Source organism: Condylura cristata, unplaced genomic scaffold (genome assembly GCF_000260355.1).
Source record: "Condylura cristata isolate star-nosed mole 26May11 unplaced genomic scaffold, ConCri1.0 scaffold00018, whole genome shotgun sequence".
Taxonomy (NCBI): domain Eukaryota; kingdom Metazoa; phylum Chordata; class Mammalia; order Eulipotyphla; family Talpidae; genus Condylura; species Condylura cristata.
This window is the reverse complement of record NW_004567119.1, coordinates 16,625,492-16,645,755: the sequence shown is the minus strand read 5'-3', so window position 1 is coordinate 16,645,755 and position 20,264 is coordinate 16,625,492. Positions and strand designations below refer to the sequence as shown.

Sequence of the window (20,264 nt, the reverse complement as noted above, 5' to 3'; positions counted from 1 at the left end):
TCCAAGCCTTTCGTCCCACTTCTCCCAAGTGCCCATGCTTATCGAGTACATTTTTTTTATGGTGTTTGAGTCTCACAAAATAAGTTCTTGTCAAATATATTCAGAGTCCTAATACTTCGAAAATAAAGTCTGACGTAGAAAATAATGTTTCAATAGGAATCCATGAATGAAAGTATAATACTAAAGACAACTTCTGCCTTTGTCTGTTCACTGTTTAAATGTGTCATCCATATTAAATAGGATGACCCACTGGGTCATGATTAGGGTACATCCTTTGGAATGAAGTTAACTTCACACCTTCAGAAGAGGCAGGAGTACATCTGCATGCCAACTTTTTAGGTCCTTAAGCCTGTATCCTGGAAGCTTGGAACAATCTGTTCAGCTCAAAGAAGAGCAGTATCATTATGCCTTTTGGGCATTTGTGCTGAACCTATTAACTTTTGGACAGGATCTTAAAAAATTACTAGGCATCCCAGGTTTTCCCTAAAAGATCTGAAGTTTGAAGGACAAAAAACAGCAACCACCCACCAAGCAACTCCTTTTAAAGTATACTAGTTTTTATATTTTTTCCAGATTTTATGAAAATAGGAAAATCAATCGTTATGGTTGTTTTAAGAGGTTGTTATTGTGACATTAACTACTAAAATGCAAAATTGATTTATCCATTATTGGTATTTTATTTAAATTAAAGGACTACATCATAATGCTGATCATTATAACATTGAATTTTGTTTCATGATTTTTAAAAACAACTGGTGAATGGAACCTCCATTGAAAAATGACAATTGTGCTTGAATTAGTGAAGAGAGTAAATATTCTAAATTAGATCAGAGTTACTACTAGAGTAAAAAAGTAATAAATTAGGCAAAAGTTATCCGTGTCATTACCTAAATCAGAAAGCAAGTGAAAGAAGTCAATGCTTGTTATTATACCATTGCCATTAAATTAGGGTTTATTATTACACTTATCTTTTATGCACAGTGAAAAATTTATACTAGTTTTTCTAACTATAAGTAAATGAAAAGAATTACAAAACCAACATCTGTGGAGAAAGAAAAATCTGAACAAATCTGAGCTTCATGGCACTTCAGTTTGTGGTGTTACTCCCAACACAAATCACAAGGCTTAGGTATCACATCAACATTCACTTATCGACAAAATGCAGGGAAGGAGAAAATAGTATGTTTTGCCTTATTTATGGTCATCTAGCAAAAATGATGCAATATTCAACCAGAAGGTATTTCTAGGAGAAAATAGTAAATTGGGAAAATTGAAGTATTTAATAATATTTAACCTAGACATTAAATTGAAAATGAAATAATTTTGACCAATTGTATTATATTTTTCTAAGTTTCTAATTCTCCATATGTATGTATATATATATACAGAGACACATACATATATATCAAACATGTTCTATAATGCTATATATAGTTTTTTTTAATTTAACATTATATATCTATATACATATATACAATCATATATGTATACATATATACAGCTTTTGATGCTAAAGGTATAATACTGGCTTTACACATAATATGTTCATGCCCATATCACAATTTAAGATCTTCATTTTATTGCAGGATGAAGTCTGTCCTAAAGCTGAGGAAGATGAAGTTCAGAGGTGTGTGTGGGCCTCAGCTGTAAATGTCAAAGACAAGTTCATATATGTTGCACAGCCGACTTTGAACAGAGTCCTTATTGTGGATGTGCAGTCCCAAAAAGTTATTCAGGTATGAGCTAATCTCACTTTTGAGTTTAAAAACACACCTACTTTAATATTATAGCCTTTACCTAGTTATGTATACATTGCTATTTGATTGTTATTGATAACTTGTATCATCACTTTGATAACTGGAAAACATGCATTTTATGCAAACTCATCTTTTTGCTACTTCAACACAATAAACTGAGGAAGATTTTTTTTTTAAGATTTATTTATTTATGCATACAGAGTTGGGGTAAAGGCCAGAAGTGCAGGGGGGGTGAGAGGATTCACCAGAGAGAGTGGTGAGCAGAACAGTCCGACTGAAGTACACTGCTGAGGGGAGCAGCGGAAAGGTCAGGAGAGGTCTGCCACACCATGTGGTTCACCTCTAGGGCGGGATTTAATTCATGCTGAAGTGGCTTTAACTTCTCAGTGCTGTGCTTTAATCCTGCTGTATCTCCAGGGAGGGCCCACTGATGAGGAATTTGAATGTCTTTTATTCCAAAAGCTTAGGGTTCCATTGACATATCATAATAGGAACATGACTTGAACCCTTCAGAGCTATTTATCTGTCTAGAGCAAGGAGAATCCTAGTCAAAGACTTAGTATAGTATCCCTCGTTATGATACTAGAAGCAGTGTTTGATCCTACACATTGGATTGTCAACAAAACTGGAGATGATAGTTTTACTTATTTAAATAAAAGTAAATTTTATTGCAGTGATATGTAATCAGTCAATGAAAGTGGTTTGTAATAAGTCAATGAAAGAAAACATCTCTAACAAACATTGTCATAGTTTCCATGTTGCTGTGACTATGGTGAAGAAAAAACATTCTGGATTGAACCATCAAGTTTCATTGTCTGCTTTCTCCAAAGTGGCCCAACATGACCAATCTACTAAAGCTCAGTTGCACAGTAGCAAGGATCAGTGCAGGACTTGAGTCTAGGCACTGTGGCCTAATTACTAGACTTTTCATGATTAGTTCACAGGAAACAAACAAAATAGCTTTAATACTTCCACAGATCTCATAAAATTACGTTAAGGATTAGGTCAACTAATGTAGTTAAAGCATTTATAGAGATGATGACACATGGAAGTGCTGTATCTCTGTTTACTACCAAATTTCTGGAAGACACTGAAAAGTAAATATTCCTTATAGTTTACAAAGGACTTTTTTACATTATCACTGCTCTGAAATTGAATATTGAAATAGACGTCAGTTCCTCTAATATTGATTACTGGCTAAAGACACAAAACCCAAGATGTTCAAAGTTAACATTTGTCATATTAAAAGTTTAACAACTTCATCTAAATTCATCCATTCATCTATTCATCCTATATATATTATTGGATTTCTATCTATCACAGATAAAATAATAGAGTTTTCTTTTCGGAAACTCTAGCTGGTACCTATATTATAGCAAATTTTCAGTGAAGATGCAGTCTAATAGTTCAATTACTTACATGAGGATATGTAGTACAGTCATGAGTAAAAGGTGAATAACTGTTCTACTGGTAAATCAAGGCCTCCAGAGTTACAAGTTTCTCATATATACGCAACCTAATTACTTCATACCTAATGTTAAAATACATTTTATTCAGTATATTTACCACATCTAGTAGTCTTTGAGACTACTAGATTTAGACCAGGCTTAAAAAGCTGGGCATCAATCTAGGCAAATCTATTCTCCTTGTGACATTGTTATTTAAATAATAAATATTTTAGGAGTATTTTATTACTCTTCTAGTCCTACCTATCCAAAAGCAATAGCTATTTAGATTTCTGATACCAAAATAAGCATTGCCCAATTGTAAACATGATTTATGTAAATAGATCATACTCACTATTTATATCTGGCCATTTTGACTGTACATTATAATTGCCAGATAATTTTGTTTTCATGTAGCTATTGTTGAAATTATTCTTTTCATTGTTTGCTGTAAAGAAATTGATTATTGTTGATTCTCTTTTTGTATGTGAATTCTGTATGTGAAAATTCTCTCACCCACTTAAACTAGTTTAAAACCACAAAATCAATATCCTTAACACATTTGTGGTCATTCACAGAAACAGAGAGAGTGTTAAAAACTTGTCTCTGGACATGCATATTCGCAGGGAGGGTTGAAAATAGAGACAACAGCTACCTTGTTTCATCTTTCATACTGTAAACAAGTGTTCTCTTCATGGTATATTGAGTCAGTCTGGGTTTGTTTTGGAGTTTTGTGCTCTTTTGGACAATTATCTGTTTAAAGTGGCCCCCACCAGAGTGGTGAAATGTAGCCTACTCTTCCTAAGTTCAAGGAGGTTAGGTGAGATAAGCTTCATTTAGGCCTGAGTTGTGTTCCTTAAAGGTGAATTCAGGCCCTACCTGGTGGCGCAGCGGGTTAAAGCACAGCACTGAGAATCTAAAGCCGCTTCCACATGAGTTCTATTCCTGCCTGCCCCGGAGGTGACCACATGGCGTGGCAGACCTCTCCTGACCCGCCCGCTGCTCCCTCAGCAGTGTACTTCGTCGATCTGCCTGTTCTGCTCCTTACTCTGTCTCTGGTGAAGCCTCTCACCGCCCCTGAGCCTCTGGTCTGTACCCCAGTTCTGTATGCACAAATAAATCTTTAAAAAAAAAAAAGGTGAATTCAATGTTAATTAATAAACAATATACATTGAAGGATATTTGACTAGAGACATGAAACAGGGTTATGTATTGATTAGTTAATAAAAATCATGTGACCGTAGACTCAAGGTGCCCAACTATATGTTTTCCCTATAGTAGTTCAATATTCTGAGATTCATTGTGTGCTGGCTTTCTAAAACAGCTACCACTAAAAACAAGAATCAGCTATATTTGAAATCATCATACTGTATTTACACATTTATAGTGAAAAGAGAAATACCAGAAGGAAATATTTACAAGAAAAAGTGAAAGCTACCTCTTGAACCAAACTGAGTGAGAATATTTTAGCTTTTATAATTCATTATATAATTTTAATATAAAAATCACTATATTATAGTGAACACAAATGAAATTCATATAGAAAGTAATTATCCATATTGTCATGACACTACTAAACATCAAAATAAAATTGAAATGTAAAACATCGATTCAAAAATGATAGGTGATAATTTTCTCAATAACTATAGTGGAGAACAGAAGAAAGTGACCTATTAATAAAAGGCTTAGTTGAAGTAAGTTATATTTGGACATTATTAGGAAAGTGAAAATATAATTTTAAACCACAGCATAATTAATTGTGTTATATATACACAGGAGATTATCTTTATTGGCATCATAAGTCAAAACAGAACCAATATGAAACTGCTTCAGTAATAAGGAAAATTAACTGAGTAGTAATTTTGATGCGATTGTGAACAAATAAATTGATAATTGTGTCAGATATTAAAATATTAGAGATTCCTTATAGTTACTGGGAATGAAAGTATTTTGTTTGATACATACATTAAACATGTTTATTAATTTTAGGGTCAATCATCTTGAAATGTGGGTGGCTATGAAAAATAATGGCAATGAAATTAAATACAATGGGAGTAAGAATAGCAATTAAATGCAATGGGAGAAATAATAAGAAAAATAAAAAGTTATGAATGTAAAAAACATAAATAGAAAAATCCTTAAGCAAATTGATAGAATAAAACCAATTTCATCCATAACAAAAATCACTGAAAATTGACTAAAATAACTAAATGAAAGTTGAAACAAAATTTGTTAGATCAAATATTAAAAGTCTACCTACAAATATGAAATATAACCCAATTTTTGAGTAAAAGGAAAATTTGAAATTTAAAGATACAGATAACGTAGACAAATGACCAGCAAAAAAATCTGGCACCAGTATTTTAACATCAGATAATTGAAACAGGAAGTTAAGATATACAAAGCATTAAGTTAAATTACCTGGTAACCACAAAACTATCACCAGTTTGACTACTATATGTATCCAGAAATGATTAAATATACATTATCACTAAACATGTAATAACTAAATACAATGCACTGTGTACCTTATAAACAACAGATATGTACTTCTCACTGTTCTGAGTCTGTAAAGTTCAAGATCAAGATATCAGCTTGGTTGTCATCTGCTAAAAGCCTGATTCCTGGCCAGTGGCTTTTTGCTGTATCTTATGGAGGAAAGGGGAAGGAATTTCTGTGGATTTTAAAAAATGGATTCATCTATGCATACCCCAGTAGAATTGGGGTACAGAGTAGAGGTACATGGGTGGGTGTGAGAGGATTCCCCAGGGACAGAATGGGGATCAGAACAGGCAGGTCTACTGAAAGACACTACTAAGGGAAGCAGCGGATGGGTCAGAAGCAGTCTGTGGCACCATGTGGGTCAGTTCATGGGCCGGGTATCGAACTGGTGCTGCAATGGCTGCCGAGGGCTTCCTAGTGCTGAGCTTTAACCCACTGAGCCACCAGGGAGAGCCTGGGTCTTCTTTTTAATGAAAACACTGACCCAATCCTGAACACTTCCCTCCTATTACCTGAGCACTCCATTTACCCACTTTATAATTCCAACATTTTGGAGAGTTATTATTTCAACATGTAAATTTTGAAGGGATACATATATTCAGACCATAGAATTCATTAAATGAAGTTTAGTGAAATTGACTACATGGCAAACTATAGATTCACAGAATTCTAATCAAATAATCCCTACTGATTTTCTGACAGTCAATTATCAACATTACAAAAAAAATAATTCAATAAAAAATCAAATAATATTGGTAGTGATTATTAAATATTTAGGTCCAAGTTTGGATGTGCTTTTATGTAAAAATAAAACATTTATCCAGACAATTATAGAACTTAACTGAAGAATCAGAACAAATTAAATGAAACAAGGAAGGTATATAGACACAATGGAATTAGTGCATAAACATTAGCTTATTAAAAAAAATAAAATAATGAATCATTGGAAATTTGAGCAAAAAAAAAAAACTGTCATGATTTCCACTATTAAAATTGAATAAAAGCAGGGATAGCTACAGCTACAACAGAAAGTAAAAGAAGCTAAGAAAAAAATCAAATGAAAAAGTCATGGTTTCTGAGGGGAATATTCAACTTGATTTTAAGATAAATTTTAGTAGACTATTTGATACACATAAAAATTAAAAATTTGTGTTTTCATTGACTTGGTGTTTGACATCTTGTTTATTCCTTCTACCTGTTCTGAGTACAGCTGCTCAGACTTGCCACTATCAAAAACAAAATTTAACCTTCTCGTGCTATATCTTACTCCATAGAATAACTTGCCAGCCATTTTGCCCACCTTCAGTTGGAAAAGAGTAGGAACCAAGAATAATACGTCAGGTTTGTCTTTGTAGTAGGAAACATGTATAACTTAATTGTTGAGACAGAAGCCAATTGCAGTAGTGTATCTGGGTTTCTGTGCACAGCTCTGAAGGGGTGTCTGGGGGTACAGTCCATTAATAGTCTCTGAGAAAGAAACTAATTATTGAGCTCTACAGTTGATTGTAAATGTCAAGTTCAACTTTCAGATACATACCAGTAAGATTCATTTATTAAACAATGAAAATTTTGGGGCCCTACCTGGTGGAACGACAGATTAAAGCACAGCACTATGAAACTGTCACAGCCACTGCAGCAAGGGTTCGATCCCTGACCAGGATCCATGGGATCCTCTCCTGACCCACCCTCTACTCTCCTGGCAATGTACTGCCTGTTCTGCTTCCCACTCTGTCTCTGGTGAATCTTTTCACCCCCTGCACCTCTGGCCTGTATCCCAGATCTGTATGCATAAATAAATAAATCTTTAAAAAACTGAAATTTTCTGTCTTTCAAAATTTCTCAGTTCTCTTTTTTTGCAGCCATGTATTATTTCAGTCTATAAACCTTATTAGGTAATGATTTCAATAAGTCTACTATCTGCTAGGTACAGTACAATATCTTTTTTATTTGTTTAACATTACTTTGGAGTATGTGAATTATAATCCTCAAATATATGTGCTAAAGGTAAACTGTGAACATCCTAACTGTAAAAATTACTATTTTTATGTTTGAAAATACTTCATCTCTTAGATTTTAAATTCCCTCAAGTTTTCCCTAAAGAAAATATGTATATAGCATATTTTACATACTTGGTAGCAAATTGATTTATAAATTAGTAGTTCAAATAATACATGTTTGAAGGCTATGTTAAGAAAGACAGTCTATAGGTACTTATCATTTATGTCCCAGGACAGAGCACATTCTTAAAGTTAACCATAGAAAGTGATATTAAATTTATAAAAAGTAAAATGTTCTTTCTCAATGGCTATATTCTCAACTGAGTTTATATTTGCAGTCAGCATCATTTGTAACCAAAGGAGATTATACTACTTGATCGTGTACTATATCTGTTTATTTACTTACTTCTGACCTCAATATTTTAAACAGAGGCAACTAAGAATATTAATTATAAACAAATTATAAACAAAATATAAATAATATAATTTATCATCTTCCACCCATTATACAAAACCCAATGGAATTTTCTACAGTGTAAAGATAGATGAAACAGTGACATCCAAAATAAAAGTGCTATTGTTAAAAAATAAATGAAGAAAAAAGGACTACAATACCTCTCATGATACTATTTCAAGCTTTATCCTTTCAGTATATTAGAAGTAATTTCTACTTTTTTACCCTTAATTCATCTAAGAAATCATAAGACTTACTTTGCATGTACCTGACTCTGTGCATTGCTGTATATTTCAGCACTTAAGATTTAAAATTTAACTACATTGTTACATTTTATTGTTAAAATAACAAAGATGTTCTTAACAGCATAAGAATTAGTAACTTCATGATAAATTATTATCATAGAATCTTAGTATGTTTGCTGTAGTAGATACATCCATATTATTTCTATATGCAGTTTAAAAAAGTAAAAGGTCACCGTTCTTCAGTGGAATCTATAACCTGTGTTGCTTTAAACTTCAATGATTCCAACCTTTCTCATCATTAAAATTTGTGTGAGCTGGCATACCGGTGATGTTTCCCTGAATTCAAGATTAACTAGTAAACAACTGACCTCATTTTGTCTTCTGTGAAACAAAATTGGGTTCTGCTCTGATGCAGAAGTGGCTTATTGAAGCACCTCAGGAGTATTCTTAAGTGTCATCAGCAGTCTCCTCTAGCCATTAGCACGTTATCCTGAGAATCTACATCATTAGTTTAAATTAGGTTCACTTAATTAGCCAGCTGGTACCCTCCCTGTCAGACTGATAAACAAGCTGCGCTTCCCGGTTCCTCCTTCAAGAATAAGCCCGAAGTTCTGCGAGCTTTTGTTGCTGTTACCCGCATTTCACCCACACACCATAAATCATCTTTACCGAAGGTGATACAACTGAACCATGATTACTGTAGCATGCATTTAAAATGTGTGTATTTGTTTTATCTTCCCAGAAATATTGACGAATTTGTGAGCACTAGCTATGTTGGGGTTATGAGGGAGTTAAGTTTGAAAGATAGAGAAAGAAGAAATAATCCTTATAATATAAACAAATTGTGTCCTAAATATTATTTCAAATATTAAAAAATATGCATTTTATTAATATGTTTATAAAATTAATTCAAACAAAATTATATTATGATTTTGTATTATACATATTTAACACATCTTTTTAAAAGAATAGAATGATAAATAAATTCATCAAAATTATCACAGAAAGTAGCACATGAGAAATTTAAAAATAAGAAATCCAGGATCTGAATATGTACAACACCTATTAAATAATTATATTAATAAAATATTAATTCTAAAGAAACAACAATATTTAATATTTAGTAAATGAATAGATGTTTGGAAGAAGGGCTGGGTCTTAATAATCTAACTATCACGCCAGATAGCAAAGGTCATTGTATGCACAAATCATAGCATTTATAATCTGGATGAGAAAATTCTAATCTGTAGTGTCAGAACTTTTTATTCAAATAAAGTCTTAGAGAATATTTTAGTATATCAAAACTGATAAAACTGTGCCCAATCATGATGGTTGTTCACATTGATTGCTGCAAACACATTCAATTCCATGGACTTTTCAAGGCAGATTTTAACAATCATTTTTCTAGAAAAATAATACTGGTAACTAAGTGAAAATTTATAACAAGTAGAACATGACTACCCATATATAAGTTAATTTTGAGATAAAATGAGCATATATGTAAAGCTTTTTCATAATCACATACACATGAACATTGTTAAATAATTTTTCCTGCTACTGGAAAATATATAAATAGCATATATATGATTTATAAAGTAGAAGTGTGTAGGAGTGGAACACAAGGGAGATAAAGATAGCCATCGTGAGAAAGGAATCCTAAGACTTCATCTATATCGATTTTTATCTTAAACAACAATTATATGCATCTTATTTAATTGATGGGCTACTATTAAAGGTCTGAATTAATATGTACAGATATCTTGAGAAGAAAGCAGGTGTTTAACATCTGGAAGGGATATACACTGGTACCCATAGTCACTCATATCTGAACAAAAGGAAGAGCAATGGTATAAACATCAACAGAAAGTTTACTGTAAACCTTACATTAAAAAAATAATTTATATTTATAAAGTATTTAGAAAAATAAAACTTTGTTCATAAGCATTGTGCAGAGCATAATTACTTTGGTTAAACAAAATAAGAATGAAAATCGTAATCATAATGAATCTGGCATGCTATTCAATTTTGCAATTTACTTTTCTCCACTAAGTAGAGTTAAATGTTTGTTAATTATACATTGAGGACTTATAATTTACTAGGTATTGTACTAAGTGCATACATAGGCATTGTCATTGACCTAAATCAATACTAAAGCTTGCCTTCTTGGAGCCTAGAATGAAGATAGACAATGCAAGATAAGAATAATGAAAATTTAAATTAAAAAATAAGTAAGGTGTTAAGTGCTATTGGAAAGCATAAAAGATAAGAGTGAGGCCAGGTGGGACTGGGAAAGCTAGGGATGAGGAGAAGTGCATAAAGAGAAGGTTAATATTACGTAAGTCTTTAATAAGTATTAAATAAGGTGGTATGGTTGAGCTTATTGACCTTACCTGAGTTCTGTGTAAAGGTGTTGCAGGCCACCCTAGTCACCTTAGTTTCAGCACTGTTACATTACAGCATGAATTCCATCCCCGGCCAGGGAGGTGACCCACATGACCCAGCAGACCTCTCCTGTCTCACCTGCTGCTCCCCTCAGCAGTGTATTTCAGTCAATCTGCCTGTTCTTGTCCCCACTCTAATTCTGGTGAGCCCCCCCCACACCTCTGACCTACACCCCAGCTCTTGTATATACAAGTTGAGTAGTGTGAAGTTCAGTTAAAAGCTATGCGATGAAGCTAGAATTGACAGAGGTTGTGTTCATGATGATATGAGAGGAGGCAGGTCTGTTCAGTCCTGATTCCTGAGAATGAGAGGTATGGAAGAAAGAATCCTTGCCATCCTTCTCATTAAATCTGGAGAAACATTTAAGCTTTTATAACACAAGAAAGCTTGTAGGTTTAATTATGGCAAGATATTTTTGTTGAGTTTCTAAAATAGCAACTTTCTCTTTTACAAAACCTATAATCTAAATGTACTGAGCATCTAAATATCCAGCACGCACAGCAAATATTTTGTGAAAGCCAATATGCCATTTATTTCTCTCAAAACTCAATGCTATATGTAGGAAAATATGTTTTTTGACAGAAGATTAGGTTTTAAAAAGACTGTCCTGAAATGGTAGTTTGAAATATGTTTGCCTCTACTTGATTTTGTTCCTGAAAACTATTTAAATAGATTTGTTGTAAAATATGCCATTTCTGAATATTTGAAAACTTGTAAACACATTTTCCTCAGAGCTAAATGTTTACCACACAAAGTGGCAATTAATCTGCATGTCCTCTTTAATTCTGGTGAGGCCTTATAAACTAACACCAAAATAAATTACATTTAATACTAAATTTTGAAATGCAAAAGCACATAATGTACAAAACTTTTATAGAACCATTGGGTATTTTCAAATTCTGATGTTCTTTTTGAAAATGGATTGATATATTCCTCCTTCAAATACAAGCATCTACTATATTTGAAGACATTCATCGGTACCCAAACTCCGTCTGGATCGTCTTCATAAATTATCATTAAAACACAGCTTCTGTCTGTGGTTTATAAAATGTATTCATACTTTAAGGCCCAATTAATGTATTACTGCCTTCTTCATCCCTTATCTTACATTGTACTTCTTCCTCTGGGCCTTCATTCCATTTGGTCTTCATTTTTATTTTGTGACATGTTCCACATAATTTTAAGTTCTTTCACCTGCCAACCTACTACTTCTTCAAGAACAAAGACTGTGGTCATCTACTTTCTCTTCTAGGTCTTTCTTTTTTCATTTTATAAGTAGGCTATTTTGCCATTAATGGTAAAACACTAACATGCCAATTGTTATGAAAATACCTCCAGTCAATTTGTTTTTCTAGAGCTCATAACACTATTCCCTCGTGCTTGAAATTCTCTAGGCATCCCCTAAGCATTGCAGAATGAGCACATCACCTCATCACAACAACTGTCAATTATGTGCAGAGACAGTCCCACCGTGGGAAGAACCCATCTCAGCTCTGCTGCTCACTGAACAGTTCTATATCTATTTCCCTACTCCATTTTGCAATGACAGTGACATAAACTAAGGGACTGGTTGAAAAAGAAGCACAAGATGTGGCTAATTGGACATTCCACATTCCAATTTGTCTATGATAAAGTTATCTAAATATATTTGCATTTTTGAAAACCGTATCCCACCAGTTGAGTAAAAATGAGGTCTTTGTTAATGCTGCTTTTGCTTTGTATTGAACTATTTTGTCTTTAATATTTTAATGACCTAAAGATTATTCCATTTAAGCTCCAGGCAACATAGGCTGATTGTTATAGTCATACATAGATCAAGTTTAACATATAAAAGAGGAAATGTGAGAAATCCAAAACATCTTATTGACTGGGTATTAGTGTAATGATTAATTATGGTTCTTTTGCTATAACTGCATCAAAATTATTGATCAATACATAAAGAATTTAAATGAAACATCTGGCATTCATTTGAGTATAATTAACAAAATACCAGACTAGCTGTTCCTTAGGTAATAAAAACACTTAGATATCCCAAGTTATACCAAGTCTTGGGAAAGTTCTAGGATGTGTTTTCAGCAATTATTATCAGGGATATAGTCTCCTTTTATTTTTCTTCTCTGAATACTCAGAGTGTTGGTTTTGGCTCTTTAAGCTTCCTGTTTGATGGCCTCAAAACTGATTTTAGAAATTGAAGTTTCATATCCTCATATGACAGGATTTAAATAAAAGGAGAAAAACATTCAAAGAAACAGTGTAGTTCAAGAAAACCTCCTGCTGATACAGTCTCTTTTGATGAAAATGCAGTATCCTTCTCAGAAATCATTCATCATATTAATTGTTACAATGCATAATCTAAATATGCCACGTCACCATTCTGTCACTAGAGAGGGTAGAAACTTAATATCTGTCAAAGGGAAATGAGATTAGTCTCTGGCTTGAATCTCTGGTGTTTGCCAACTGAGGTGCCTTCCCTGACACAAAAGTGCCCCCCTAATCCCAAAACACCATTGTGCTTTCACTATTCAGGAAGAAAAGACTAGAACACTGATACAGAAATGTTTATATGGGTCATTGTGAATTTTAAATAGGTGAATGAAGGCCAAGGTTTTAGAAGCAGAAATCCTTAGTTAAACTTAATTACCAGCATTTCAGCCAATGTATGAATTTCTAGGTCCAACTTGAATTACAGCTTACTTTTAACAGTGCACCAAGAAAAGGCTTACATTATGAATTAAAATCTGGAAAACATTTTCAGTTTATAAGACAGAGCTTTGGAAAGAAAGATATTTGAGATCTGATGGCTGTTTTAATTGAATACAACTTGTTTTATATTATAAAGTTAGAAAATATGTGCAACTATCTACTAGAGGAAAGTACTTCAAAAAGGTATTAATAGTGAATGTATAAATTGAAATTAAGGTGAGTGAAATAACTTTCTGGCAGCGTTGTTTACAGAATTTTGTTTTAAGTAATTGTTAAGTATTATAAATGTTAGTAGGAAAAAACATCAACCAGCCAAATATGGTGTAATAAGTTGCTTTTCCTCCTCTCTGTGGTTTTAGAGTCCTCATTAAGAGAACTAAACTATGGATTTTTTTTTTAAGATTTATTTATTTATTCATACAGAGATGTGGAGGGTGAGAGGATTCACCAGAAAGAGAGCAGGCAGCAGAACAGGCAGATCGAAGTACACTGCTGAGGGGAGCAGCGGGCGGGTCAGGAGAGGTCTGCCACACCATGTGGATCTCCTCTGGGGCAGGCGAGGATCGAACTCATGCAGAAGTGGCTTTAGCTTTTTAGTGGAGTGTCTTAACCCGCTGCACCACCAGGGAGGGCCCTGGAATGGGTTTTTACAATTACAACCATACATCCAATTATTAGAGTTATAGCATTTAAGATGAATCAATTTACATGACCAACATTGTGATGGAAAAATCTGGTAATATAATGAACACAGTCCTCCACTTTTTCAACAATTGATTAAAATTGTTAAATATTAGTCATTAATATTTTGAGTTTTAAATCCTTTTCCAACACTCAATTTGCAAAGAAAGCAAAGAAATACAAAAAATATATAAAATTGTGCAAAAATAAGCAAACTTAGGTCTGTGTAAAGTATCAAAGTTCTATATTGATCAAATAAAAATTTACAAACACAGATAATTGGAAACATAAATGTTTAATCTGATCTAAATTCTTGGATTCTTCCATAAATTCTGATAGAATTTAAACTAAAATTTTATTCTGAAATATTTTTGTTTCAACTTGTCTTTACTACAGGCAGTGAGCACAGACCCTGTCCCTGTTAAATTACACTATGACAAATCACATGATCAAGTCTGGGTGCTAAGCTGGGGTACCATGGAAAAGACTTCTCCAACACTACAGGTAAGTTCCTTTAAGAACATTAGAGAACATGATGTCTGAAGCGTTTAGATAAACTCCTTAGACATTTGCAACTAGTTTCCTTCCATCTAAGACTGCTGCTACAAGGAAGAAAAAGTAATGATTTACACTCTGTAATTTCCTTTCTCCCTCCAATTTTCGTAATTTCCTAGTTTCCATCTCTTTTTTCAAGGTGGGCCCGGAAGGGTAGGACTTGTGGAGGTACTCAGGAGAGGTAAACAGACTGTGTAAAGCAGATCCCCATTTTTTTCCAACAGATAGTCAATATGTTATTATCTGATTTTCAATTGGGAAACTCAATATGGTACCATTTTTAGCATTTACTTCTCTTTTGAAGTTATGTGAGAACTTAACAAAGAAATATGTATGTATAGCTCAGTCTTCACCTAACAATTTACCACTCCCTGCTTAATTCTAGCAACAAGAAGGATACACACACACACACACACACACACACACACATGAACTGAAGTTACCCTGTATGTGTAGTGCAGTTGCACTATAGGAGAAGGATCCTGGAATCATAAGTCTTCCTATTTGTCTGTTGTTTTCATTCTGCTGCCACATCAGGCCCTCCTCTCTTTTGAAAGATAGACGCTATTACTCTAGAATGAATGCACATATTCTCCTGGGAGAAGAAGGGTCACTCAGTACTCTGGGATGTCAATAATTTGTTCAAAGAAGATAAGCCCTAAGTCCCTATCTCTCTCAGGAGCAATATACCATCTCTAGCTTCCAAGGACTTTTGCTATGCCATCAACCTTTAGCCAAATTGCCAGTGGCCTCTGCTGAGAAAGAGTTGATTTTACAGAAATATAAAAATATTCATGGATAATTGCTTTTCATGTGATTAACACCCTTAAGGGAAAGTGGATTTAAGATTTGTTTGGAAAGGAAAATAGACTCTCTTTTGGGGAATTGAATTCATCAAAATTGTGGCAAGTTTTCATTTTGGCTACAGTGGTCATGTTTCTGAATGTTGAAAGAGTGGAATGTAAAAAAAATGATGCTAGTTGGAAAATCTAAGAAGTATTTTTTTTTTTTTTGCCTTAACGCCTTATTACAATAGTACCTACTACTTGGATGTGCACAAGCTTTTTACCAAGAATCAGAATGGTGTGCTTATATTTTTATTTTGTGCACTCATTTGATTGCAATCTAATCTATATCTCTTTGCCAGTTATGGAGCAAATTATATTTTTCTTTTATTTTATGATTCATTAATAAAAACACAGCTGTCATGATTTTAGGTATGGAAGACAGTGAATTCCCAATAAGTACTATCTAAAGTATTCACAAAGATATGTTATAACCATTTTTTTTCCTTTTTAAAAGGCATCTCCTACATCCTATGAAAAATTAACAAATGTTCTAATAATCATGAATCTGTCATCTGCACCATTTTACAATTTTTATGTGATGTATTTTCAAAATGCATAATAATTACAGAAGAAAATATCCCCAAAAAACAATTTGGAATGAAGTCCTTACATTTTGTTATTGGCCAGGAAACAGAACCCAGCCAGCTGGGGTGCTAGTGGGGGATGGGGGCTGTGGGCTTGTGAAAGTGTCATACATGGGGAGAGCAGCAGCAGGAGACCACTGGAATGAGTAGGCATGTAGCACGATTGGTCAGATGCCTAAGATTCATCATAGATCAATCTGTGTGTTTTGTAGGCAGTCAGCTCAGTCTTGACCTAACAATCTACCAGTCCCTGCTTAATTCCAGCAGTAAGAAGTATCTAGAAGCATCACAGAACAGTCTAGACTGATTGGAACCAGAGACATGACATTATGTTTTTCATTGCCTAGGACTGTGCCAGGTGCAAGAGAAATGCTTAGCAGATGCAACTGGAGACGCGATACAGCTATCACAGTGTTGTTTGCATATTAAATTTTATGTTGCCCAAAAATAATGTGGTACACACGTTAGCACTCAGCAAGGTTTCAGTAAATATCACTAGTGTCACCTTTAGTTTGCACATTATTACCATTTCAAATATATGTACATGTATTTTGAGAGTTACAGATATCTAGACAATCTAAAAGAAAGAAAATTTATAGAGCCTTCACAATTAGTTTGTGGATCTTTATTAAAGTCTTGTAGACATTAGTATTGTAAAGTAAAATACAGTGATGACTTCAGCATAGATATTCATTAATAGGTAGATTCCTTTGAAGTTTTATCAAATGCACCAATTCCCCTTTGAAGTTTTATCAAATGTACCGATGGGTCCCTTTGGTTAAATAAGGTCTTGTGAAATAGTTCTATCAAATAAGGCCTGTTGTGAATGAAAGTATTTCAGGTAGGTGGCTGCTCCCTCAGCCTAGAACGCTGACTCAAAACGGTCGGTAACCTGCCCAAGCCCATTGGAAAAGTAACAGGTATGAAATGAAGTTTTTATTCCCTATGTCACTAAGACTTTAATCTTTGTCTTTTTTGGTAACAAGTGAGTCTGTGACAACAGTTGTAATGATCTGTTTTCAGTGAATGTGTCAATTTCCAGTAGACTCAATGAAAACATCACCATTGAATAAATAAAAACTAACCTTTCAGGCCCTCCCTGGTGGTGCAGTGGGTTAAAGCACAGCACTGAGAATCTAAAGCCGCTTCCACATGAGTTCGATTCCCGCCTGCCCCGGAGGTGACCACATGGTGTGGCAGACCTCTCCTGACCCGCCCGCTGCTCCCCTCAGCAGTGTACTTCATCGATCTGCCTGTTCTGCTCCCCACTCTGTCTCTGGTGAACTCTCTCACCCTCCGCATCTCTGGCCTGTACCCCAGTTCTGTATGAATAAATAAATCTTAAAAAAAAAACAAAAAAAAACTAACCTTTCAAAAAAGAAAACCTTAAAAGTAAAGACTACTTACTCTGCCACAGAAACTAGAGGAAGTCATAGTTTTGCTAGAATCAGTTAGTAGCTTAATATGTTAAAGTTGATAATCGGATGTAGAAAGGGTTTAAAAGGAGAAAGGGGTAGGTAGGATGGGTCTTTGAAACCAACCCCAACCCCCTAACCTTGGCTGTGCAGCAGGGACAGTAGAGGCATGAGAGAAGGAGAAAGCTAAAGGAAGAACTGATGGAGTTTGGAGAAAAATAGAATGTGAGGAATAAAAGAGGTTAAATGTAGTGGTCTTTTATTTTTGGACTATGAAAGTTTCAAAGACCAGTTAAAAATGAGCAATTAGAAAGAAGAAACCTCTTTGAATAAATCACTCACTTAAACCAGTGATTTTTTTTTTCCATTTTGAGGAAGAAAAAGGTTTAAAATATGATTTTATCTAGTCTAAGATTTCCAAGAGCTAAAATGTGCTCTATGTTTATTTTGGAGTTTTCAGTCCTATGTTTCTGTCTTTTTCTACAGGAATGTCTGGTGTTATATATTAATATTTCAATAAAGCTATTTAATGGGGGCCCTCCCTGGTGGCGCAGCAGGTTAAAGCACTGAGATGCTAAAGCCACCTCCGCAGGAGTTCGATCCCCTCCTGCCCCAAGGTGATGCACGTGGCATGGCAGACCTCTCCTGGCCCGCCTGCTGCTCCCCTCAGCAGTGTACTTGTCAGTCTGCCTGTTCTGCTCCCTACTCTGTCTCTGGTGAAGCCTCTTACCGCCCCTGCACCCCTGGCCTGTACCCCACCTCTGCATGCACAAATAAATAAATCTTTTTTAAAAAAGTTATTTAATGGGGAAAAAATCTCTTTTACATCACCTGCATTTTTGTTTTTATTTTTCTCATTATAGCTCAAAAGATATTTCTGGAAAAACCTTTCTTATATGTACATTTCTGTAGTTGAAATACTTAAAAACAAATATGTTTCTATTTTAAATTTCTTTAGAGAAACAAGGTTTACATTGCAAGATGTGAAACAATTGCAGAAGTACAATTTGCTACTATACTAATTTTGATGATAGTAACAAGCAAGCTCTGCAAATGACTGCCAGAAAGGAAACAAAAATATCATCTCTTCAGTAAATGGCAGCTGATAGTATTAAGTGAATGCATTGCCATTGTTGTGCTTTTAGGTAATAACGCTGGCGACAGGAAATGTGCCTCACCACACCATCCACACCCAGCCAGTGGGGAAGCAGTTTGACCGAGTAGATGACTTTTTCATTCCTGCCACAACTCTCATCATCACTCACATGAGGTAAGTGCTGAGATGACTGATCGACTTTTCAATTTCTCTAATTTTTGGTAGAAAGCCATGGGAAATCATTTGAAAAGTTCAGTTATAAAACAAATGCACACACAATTCACACATGATTTAATTTGCTTCATCTGCTTATTAGATTTTTATTAACATCAGTGATGAATTCCCAACAATATCTTTATTTTTATGCCTGATAGAGAAGTGAATGTTTAAAGTTATGTTTCTTTTTAAAAGTCAATTTCAGTGTTAATATTTTTGCCTGTTGTCTCTGGACTTCTTATAGAACTTTTGCAAAATGTTGGCATTTCTGAAAATAATTGAATGATAGATTCCCTTCTTAAATAGAGCAACCATTTGAACTTGGGATGATAAAAGAGATATTCTCATAGAAATCTATTCAATATATTATAAGAACATCTCGTATCATTTTTCCTACAAAAACATTAATAGAAAATTTTATTAGAGATTACAGAAAATTGAAAACTTTGAGGTATGTTAATATGTTGGTTTGTCCTTTTTATGTATTTGCAAAAAATAAAGAAGTAATAAATTCTGATAATATTACTCCAGTGTTTGATCATAGCAATTTAAAAATCTAAGGAGGGGAAATTTTGGTATTTTAAGATTTTAATTTTTGTGTATATTGATAATTTATTGGAACAGAAATGCTTATTGCCTAGCATTTGGTATTTGGTTCTGCATACCATAAAAATGAAATACAAAAATGAATTTAAAACAGATTAATGTTTTGGTTCATTTCTCAAGAGAATTGGGAGCTGTTCCAGATATGCTATACAAACCAATGTTTGGTTCTTGGGTATATTTATTTCTCTTTTAATAGATTGAAAATTATATCAGCCATTAGTTGTAGTAGTAGAATTGTGAAAACATGCAAATTACAGCTTGCAAAAATAAAAAGGAGGATTAGTAAGTAAGAAAGAGCCACAGCTAAGATGTACATATACTGTTCTTCGTGTAGAAAAGATGTTTTCAAAGTTTGATGTATTTGTTTAATGATTGACTCTTATTTTTAGAATGTGTATTATGATATAAGCAGTAAACTGGTTAAAAAATGTAATAAACTGTACAATTATTATGTGTTTATGTTAAATAAATTACAATTACTGAAAATGCAGAATATTTTAAAGTATTTCTATCAAAATAACAATTTTGAAATCTGATTGCAAGCATTATAACATTTAGTTCAGAGACTGAAGAAATAGTGCCAGTTGAGTGGTACTAAAGGAATATATAGTGTTCTATAGATATTTGATAAGAATAAAATTTCATTCAAATGGCATTCTGTTGTGATAAATATATATTCCTTTATCATTTTCACTGGTAAATTATTACTAACCAATGA

General features: G+C 33.8%; 1 protein-coding gene across 1 annotated transcript in view; it reads left to right on the top strand.

Annotated features, from left to right (window-relative positions):
• FSTL5 (follistatin-like 5) overlaps positions 1 to 20,264 on the top strand; it is a 294,559-nt gene that overhangs the window by 236,561 nt on the left and 37,734 nt on the right. The window contains exons 11-13 of the mRNA XM_004685214.2: positions 1,587 to 1,736; positions 14,623 to 14,730; positions 18,774 to 18,898. Of these exons, the coding sequence (XP_004685271.1) occupies positions 1,587 to 1,736; positions 14,623 to 14,730; positions 18,774 to 18,898 (383 nt within the window). The remainder of the gene's footprint in view (positions 1 to 1,586; positions 1,737 to 14,622; positions 14,731 to 18,773; positions 18,899 to 20,264) is intronic.